The sequence below is a fragment of the Aythya fuligula genome, chromosome 2 (genome assembly GCF_009819795.1).
Source record: "Aythya fuligula isolate bAytFul2 chromosome 2, bAytFul2.pri, whole genome shotgun sequence".
Lineage (NCBI taxonomy): Eukaryota > Metazoa > Chordata > Aves > Anseriformes > Anatidae > Aythya > Aythya fuligula.
This window is the reverse complement of record NC_045560.1, coordinates 158,695,301-158,702,790: the sequence shown is the minus strand read 5'-3', so window position 1 is coordinate 158,702,790 and position 7,490 is coordinate 158,695,301. Positions and strand designations below refer to the sequence as shown.

Here is a 7,490-nt window from a genome sequence, read left to right as displayed (position 1 = left end):
TGCAAGCCACTTCTCAGAGTGAGGATGCATCTCTGTGCTGTTCGTGGTGCATGGGTTCACCAGCCACAGTTCTACTTCTCATGGTACTCCACACACAAGTAGGAAAGGGGGCCAGTCCATGCTGCATGGTAACATGGCTGATCAACAGTCTACTCTCATTTCCTTCTACTCCTACCACCGTCTTCCATGTCCAGTACTCTCCACTGCAATGACGTGCTCGCAGCCACAAACCCACCCAGCACCTTCCATGTCTTGATTCTATTGCAGTGCAGGAAGAACTTGGGGCTCTGGGAAAATCTGCTCTACAATGGGACACAGCCTGACTACTTGCACTACTTGCAGCACAGAACAGGCCCCTTCTACTCTCACATCTTTGCACTCTTTTTCCACAACAAAGTTCTTGTGTATGTCAGCCTGTGATGTCTTCTCTTCCTTTCTGCTCCCAAAACTCCTTCAACTTCACTCAAAATAAAGCAAGGATCAGCAGGCTGGCTGGGCCCAAGCCTGTTGATGTTCAAGAAGGATCTGGACAGCTCTCTTACATATATATCCTTGTTTTTAAAGAGGATTCTCACGGGTTTGACAGATGGACCACTTAGCAGACAACTGATTGGCTGGATGAGAACATTCAAGGAGTTGTGGGCAACAGCTCAATGCTCATATAGAGACCAGGGAGGAGTGCTTTCTCTCAGGATTTTGTCCTGGGACCAGTATTATTTGACCTCTTTGTCACTGATATGCATGGTGCTATTGAGCAGGCACTCAGCAAGTTTGCTTAGCCATTTATAACACACCAGTAACTAAAACAGGCCTACAGGAATCTTAGAATTAACATGCCTTCCCACTGAAAACATTCAATCATTTAATGATTCTTACACACACATTCAAGAACTATTTTTTGGCCTTTAATACTGACACTTGAAATGCACTGCCATGATAATTGGCCATGTCCTGAACAGCAGGACCCAAAAAGGGAACATTTGAGGTAAGAAAACACACCCCACTTCATTACTCAACTTACTGTCAACTAGAAGCCACAGATCCCTTTCTGTGGGGCAGCTCCCCAGTACCTCATCCCCTGGTCTGTACATACACTAGGACAGGTTACCGTGCCCCAGATGCAGAATCTGGTACTTACTCTTCTTAAACTTCATATGACTGGTGATTGCGCAGCCCTGTGGTCTGTCAAGAACTCTTTGCACAACCTCCCCACCCTTAAGGGAGACAACAGCAACGCCTTATTTCATATAATCTGTAAATTTACTTAGTATTCTTTTGAGTCCTGTATCCAGACCATATGCAAAAACATCAAAGAAAACTGGGTCTAAAATGGAGTCCTAGGAAACACGACTAGTGACTGGGAGCAAGTGTGATGAACCCCCCTTTACTACAACCCCTTGAACTTGACCAGTCAGCCAACAGTCCACCAACTGTGTTATGTATTTATCTACCTGCATACCGGACATTTTGTCCAGGAGGATGTTGTGAGAAACAGTATCAAAAGGTATGCTGAAATCCAAAGAAATTGCATGTACTGCCTTCCTTTGGTCTATTAGATGGGTAACCTTGTCATAAAAGGAAGTGGCTGCACCTCATGCCCAGCGCATGCAAGAAGCCCCTCCTCACAACAGAGCCGCAATCACACCACATGAGAGCAGCACCATGAGCTCACTGAAAACACTGCTCCTCTCCTATGCCTGGGTCACGTCTTCTGCCCGCTTTGACATGCACCTTCAAGAGCAATCCTCTGGCCTCTAATAATTACTTTGACGTAAAAGGTGCCACCATTGCCAAATGGACATGTCCTCCAGAGAAGGACATGAAAATTGAGCGTTGCAGGATCAAAAACATGCCCCACCTCATTACTTGCCAGGCTTTGGAATGCAAGAGCAGGTCATGCCAAATGCTGTCATGCGCAAAGGCTCTCTTGCCCCATGGGCACTCAAGGACGAGCATAAAAGCTGGCCCTGCGTGTAGCACCCTCACACACTCCTCCCAACACCTTATCCCCTGTGATCAACAAGGTGAGCCTGAACCCCTCTCCCCTCCTTCACCCACCCCACTAGGCCTATCTCTCCACATGCCCTCTGACCCCAGCCTCAGCAGCCCTTCTGCCACCACTAAGCCATACTTCCTATAACCCCAGGCCACCCCAATCCCTTGGCCTCCCCCAGAACCACTCCTCATGTACCCAACACCCCCCACCTCACCAACACCCTCTCTTCCAGGCACCCTCCACAACACAGACATGTCCTGCTACGACATCTGCCGCCCCTGCGGACCCACCCCGCTGGCTAACAGCTGCAACGAGCCCTGTGTCAGGCAGTGCGAGGACTCCCATGTCGTCATCCAGCCTCCTGCCGTGCTGGTCACCCTGCCAGGACCCATCCTCAGCTCCTTCCCCCAGAACACCGCCGTTGGATCCTCCGCATCAGCTGCCGTGGGCAGCAACCTCAGCGCCCAGGGAGTGCCCGTCTCCTCCGGTGGCTTTGGAGGCTTTGGCCTTGGAGGCTATGGCTTGGGAGGCCTGGGCTGCTTCTCTGGCAGAAGAGCCTGCTACCCCTGCTAAGGACCCACTCCAACACCCCTGACAGAAGCCTCCAACACCACGGAAGACAGCTCTCAGACTGAGGATGCTCCTCTGTGCTGCTCATGGCACACGGGCTCACCAGCCGCGGCTCATCATTCCATGACACAACAAAGCAAGCAAGGAAGGAAGGGGCCATTCCATGCTTTCAGGAAACATGGCCAACATACCTCCTTCTTTCTCCCTCTTTCTCCTTTCCGTAGCACCACCACCTACGGCCGCTACTCTCTGCTGCTATGACTGGTTCATAAGCCAAATGCCACCATGGATTGACACTCTCTCTGCTACTCTCCTCAATAGGACAGGATGTTCTCCGTGCTCTGGGGAAATGTGCTGTAGACAAGGGAGAGCAGCTGGTGGTCACTCTAATAGCACCTCAAACCCTGGCACTTGTATTGTGGCTCCTTCCTTTCATTTTTTTTTCCCCTCAATAAAATCTATCTGCATCCCATCCTGACATTCGTCCCCTTCCTTTTTTCAACCCAATGCTCTTTCCAGTTCACCTACTACCAACTCGTTGCTCAAGAGGCCATCGGGTGGGGTTGTAAAGGCTCACTGAACCTCCCCTCTCAAGGATGTCATCACCAACAACACAGGTGGGCACCAGCTGGTTTTCCAGCCCATCATCAATACATATGGATGACCACACTAAGGGTTGGGCACGTCATGGAATTAGATTTCACACTGCTTTAATAGAGCAGAAATTTAGGATTTATTTTATATTTTGAGGTATAGATGGTATGATTTTTAACAGCTCTTCATCAATCTTTAATCATCTGAGAATTTAACAGAATTATTTTAATGGTATTTGCTACAATAGAAACAGTGACTTAAAGGCTCAAGAATGGCAAGGTTCAGCTGAGACTTACTGCAGGGTTCTTGGGGGTATTTAAATTCAGTCACGCACTTCCAAAATACCCCTTGGAGTGAATTACTCACCCTAATTCCTTGTTGGTGTTTGTCTGCATCTGACTCCTCAAGGGGTCAGCCCTTAGATGTGCTTCCTTTAGGGGTATGCTGTGAGGCGTGCCCTTTGTCCTGGCACGAGGCAGTAACTAAATTTAGTCTGGCTCCCTTGTCTTCGTTCCCGCCCATCCAGGATTTAGAACAAGGAGGAGATTCAGACTGAGCATCCTTCTCTGTGGGTTGAAATCGCCCAGCTCTCTCACCTTCTTCTCATATCGAAGAAGCTCTGGGCCCTTCAGCATCTTGGTAGCAATGCACTGGAATTGCTGCAGCCTGTCTGCTTCCAGCTTTCACTGGGGCACCTCAAACTGGACAAAGGACTCCACAAGAGGCATCACCGGTGCTGAGGAGAGATGACGGAGCACCTTCCTCAATTTGCTGGCAACGCTCTTCCCCATGCCCTCCTGGAGCCTGGTGGCCTCATTTGCCACAAGGCTGCATTGCTGACTCAAGGTTCTGCTCGGTAAAGCTGCCTGCCACTATAAGTCTGGTTACATTCAATGTATCTTGAATTATCACCATCATGCATGCACACTTAATGCAATAAGCATTATAAGCACAATTACACAATCACGATCACGGATTCACAAATAAGAGAATACACTTTCAGTCTAGTAAATTAGAAGCAACAGGAGTACAAGTCCTTGTTCACCAAAAGGCCATGCTTTGGTTATCAGTTTGAGCCAGAGCTGCCCATGTAGTCTGTCAGTTCCACAATACTATCCGGTTCCTGATCCCTGAAGAGACGTCACAGAGTCTGGCCACAGTGCCTTTGCTTTGCTCCACTGTCCATACTGTTTTTTAGACTCAGCACACCAAGATTCCCTGGTGTTACAAATACCTAGGGTTGCAGGCTTTGTTGCCAAAGACAATACCATGTAAGTACTTCATTGCGTATCCTCCGCATCTGAGCCTTAAAGTTTCCTCAACACTGAACCATCACTTAAGAAGTGGACAACTGTTTAGCTTCACCGAGTAACCTCTGGCAATTATTCTATTCTAAATGTCAAATATATGTCTCTCCATTCTAGCGAGACATCAGTCACACTAAACTCTCAACTAAATTCTTAAGACAAGCTAGCTGTTCTGCGCAACCCTTGGCATGTGACCATGCAGGCAACTCCTTATCTGCTGAGTGGCCCATCATGTATTTCCCTGGTAGTGAGAAGGAACTATGTAACAGCGTTGTCCAAATGCTTCTTGAACACAAAGAGGCTTGGGCATGATGGCCCTGCTTTTGGTTTTTGTTTTTTTTTTTTTTGTCGGGTGAAGTTGGAAAAGCATTGGGAGAAGACAGGAAGAGGAGGAATCTCAGGATGCAGATTGATTTATTGAGGAAAACATGAAACTGAGGGAGCTGCAACTGGTGAGCCCGTGTGCCATGAGCAGCACAGAGGAGCATCCTCAGTCTGAGAGCTGGCGGGCACAGTGTTGGAGGCTGCTGTCAGGGGTGTTGGCGTGGGTCCTTAGCAGGGGTAGCAGGCTCTTCTGCCAGAGAAGCAGCCCAGGCCACCCAAGCCATAGCCCCCAAAGCCAAAGCCTCCGAATCCCCCAGAGGAGATGGGCACTCCCTGGGTGCTGAGGTTGCTGCCCACGGCAGCTGATGCGGAGGATCCAACGGCGGTGTTCTGGGGGAAGGAGCTGAGGATGGGTCCTGGCAGGGTGACCAGCACGGCAGGAGGCTGGATGACGACACGGGAGTCCTCGCACTGCCTGACACAGGGCTCATTGCAGCTGTTAGCCAGCGGGGTGGGTCCACAGGGGCGGCAGATGTCGTAGCAGGACATGTCTGTGTTGTGGAGGGTGCCTGGAAGAGAGGGTGTTGGGAAGGCGGAAGGTGTTGGGGGTGTGAGGAGCAGAGCTGGGTGAGGCCAAGGCACTGGGGAGGCCTGGGGTATTGTGGAGCATGGCTTTGGGGAGGCAGAAGGGCTGCTGAGGCTGGTGGAGTGGCCGCTAGAGAGAAGGCTGGTCAGATGGGTGAAGGATGGGAGTGGGGTTCAGACTCACCTTGTTGGTTGCAGGGGAGAAGGCGTCGGGAGGAGTGTGTGAGGGTGCTACGCGCAGGGTCGGCTTTTATGCTGGTCCCCGAGTGCCTTTGGGGCAAGAAACCCTTTGTGCATGACTGCAATTAGCGTGAGCTGCTCTTACATTCCAAAGCCTGGCAAGTAATGAGGTGGGGTGTGTTGCCATTCCCACAACGCTCTGGTGTCCTTTTCTCCTGTTGAGGATGTGTCTTTGTGGCCGTGGCGGCAGCTTTTTAGTGAGAGTGGCTCTTTGGGTGGATTTGCATGGAGCGTGCATTTGAGGGCAGTCAGCAGACGCGGCCAAAGTATGGGAGAGGTGGGGTGTCATGAAGTGAGGTCATGGCGTGTCAATCGTGTGGTGCTGTTTGCAGCTGCATTGTTGCGAGGAGGGGGCCCTATTTGCTCATGTCACCGTACTGCAGGCTGGTCTGGGCTTCCCAGATGTGCTGGGCACGAGGCGCTGGTACTGGTTTCACACTCGCTCCCTCCTTGCCATCCTGCCCTCTCCCAGCGCTTGTGTTTATTCCTCATCTTTCACATTGGGTGTGCTTCATCGGTCGGTGGCTTGGTGGCCTTTGTGCTTGGAAGGTCCTTTTATGGGAGAAGGGAGGCTGCGTGTTTTCTTCTTGTGTCAGCTTAGGGGTGGTAGTTTGATCATGTGGAGGAGAGGTGTTTGCTACAGCAGGACATTGTCCTCTCAGGCCTGGTTGAGAGCTTGCAAGCCCTGAGCTGAGGGGCAGTGGTTTGTCAGGGAGACTGAGGCTGAGGTTTTGGGGTCTTGTTCAGTGCTGAGCGTCCAAGGGTGAGGCTCTTTCCCTGCGTAGGCTTTGATGGTAAGACGCAGGGTTTGGACCCTGCAGCGGGCAATTGGAGGCATGCATGGCGCGCAGGGCCGCAGCTGCGAGCCTCTCCTGGCTGGGTGGTCCTGGCATGGCTACCCAGTGGCAAGGCCTGTCCCCATTCAGCTGAGGTGTATTTGGCTTGCAGCTGAAGTGAGTAGTGTTGGTTTCTGAGGACGATGAAGCAAGGTAGGAATGGGGGCTCTGCAACTGGGTGTGCCATGGTCCGTGAGGCCTGCTGCATTGAAGCCACGAATGCTGAGGGCACAGTGTGGTGTCCTTGCAAGGCCACTACTAATTCTCTTGGAAAGGTCCTGGTGAGTGGGAGAGGCTCCTGAAGGCTGCAAAAGACTTGCCCCGCTCCTGTGTTCAAGAAGGTGAAGAAGGAAGGTGTGCGCAACCAGAGGCTGGTTGGCCTGACTTCAGTCGCTGGGAAGGTTCTAAAGGAAATCCTCCCGGAAAGCGCTGTCAAGCAGACGAAGAACAAGAACGTGATGGGTAGTAGTCAGCAAGGATTTACATAGGGAAAGTCACGCGAGAACCTCCTCATCGTCTTCTATGTTTAAGTGACCAGCTTGGTGGATGGGGAAAAAGCAGTGCCTGATGCTCAAGTTTAGTAAAGCCTGTATGTAGTAAGGGCTTTCTTTGGCACTTGCTCCCATGACACGCTCATAGAGAAGTAGACAAAATATAGGTTAGATAAAGGCACACAGGTGGGCTGAAAGGTGGCCGATTGCTTGGGTGCAGAGGCTTGTGCTGAGTGGCACAGAGCGGTCTTGGAAGCAAGGACCTAGCGGTGTGGGCCAGGGCTCAGCAGTGAGGCCAGCACTGTTCCATATCCTCATTAGTGAGGTGGGTAATGGGATGGAGTGACACCACAGGAAGTCTGCAAATGACCCGAGACTGGGAGGAGCGACTGAAGCACGTGATGAACGTGGCACCATTCAGAATGATGTGCAGAGGCTGGAGAACTCGGCAGAGAGGAACATCATGAAGTTGCAGAAGGGGCAAAGCAAATTGCTGCCTCTAGGGAGGACTAATGCCGAGCAGCAGGACATGGGGTTGTCTGACAAA

General features: G+C 51.2%; 2 protein-coding genes across 2 annotated transcripts; one reads left to right on the top strand and one right to left on the bottom strand.

Annotated features, from left to right (window-relative positions):
- Nucleotides 1–2,248: 2,248 nt before the first annotated feature.
- Nucleotides 2,249–2,569, top strand: LOC116485437 (feather beta keratin-like). Its single transcript, XM_032180756.1, has one exon. It carries the CDS (start codon nucleotides 2,249–2,251, stop codon nucleotides 2,567–2,569), a length of 321 nt encoding a protein of 106 aa, XP_032036647.1.
- Nucleotides 2,570–5,019: 2,450 nt separating this feature from the next.
- LOC116485375 (feather keratin 1-like) lies at nucleotides 5,020–5,340 on the bottom strand. The gene has a single exon (XM_032180675.1). The coding sequence runs from the start codon at nucleotides 5,338–5,340 to the stop codon at nucleotides 5,020–5,022; it is 321 nt and encodes a 106-aa protein (XP_032036566.1).
- Nucleotides 5,341–7,490: the final 2,150 nt, after the last annotated feature.

Excerpts from the sequence above, each read along its gene's own strand:
- LOC116485437 (XM_032180756.1), top strand. The coding sequence starts at position 2,249 with ATGTCCTGCTACGACATCTGCCGCCCCTGCGGACCCACCCCGCTGGCT.
- LOC116485375 (XM_032180675.1), bottom strand. The coding sequence starts at position 5,340 with ATGTCCTGCTACGACATCTGCCGCCCCTGTGGACCCACCCCGCTGGCT.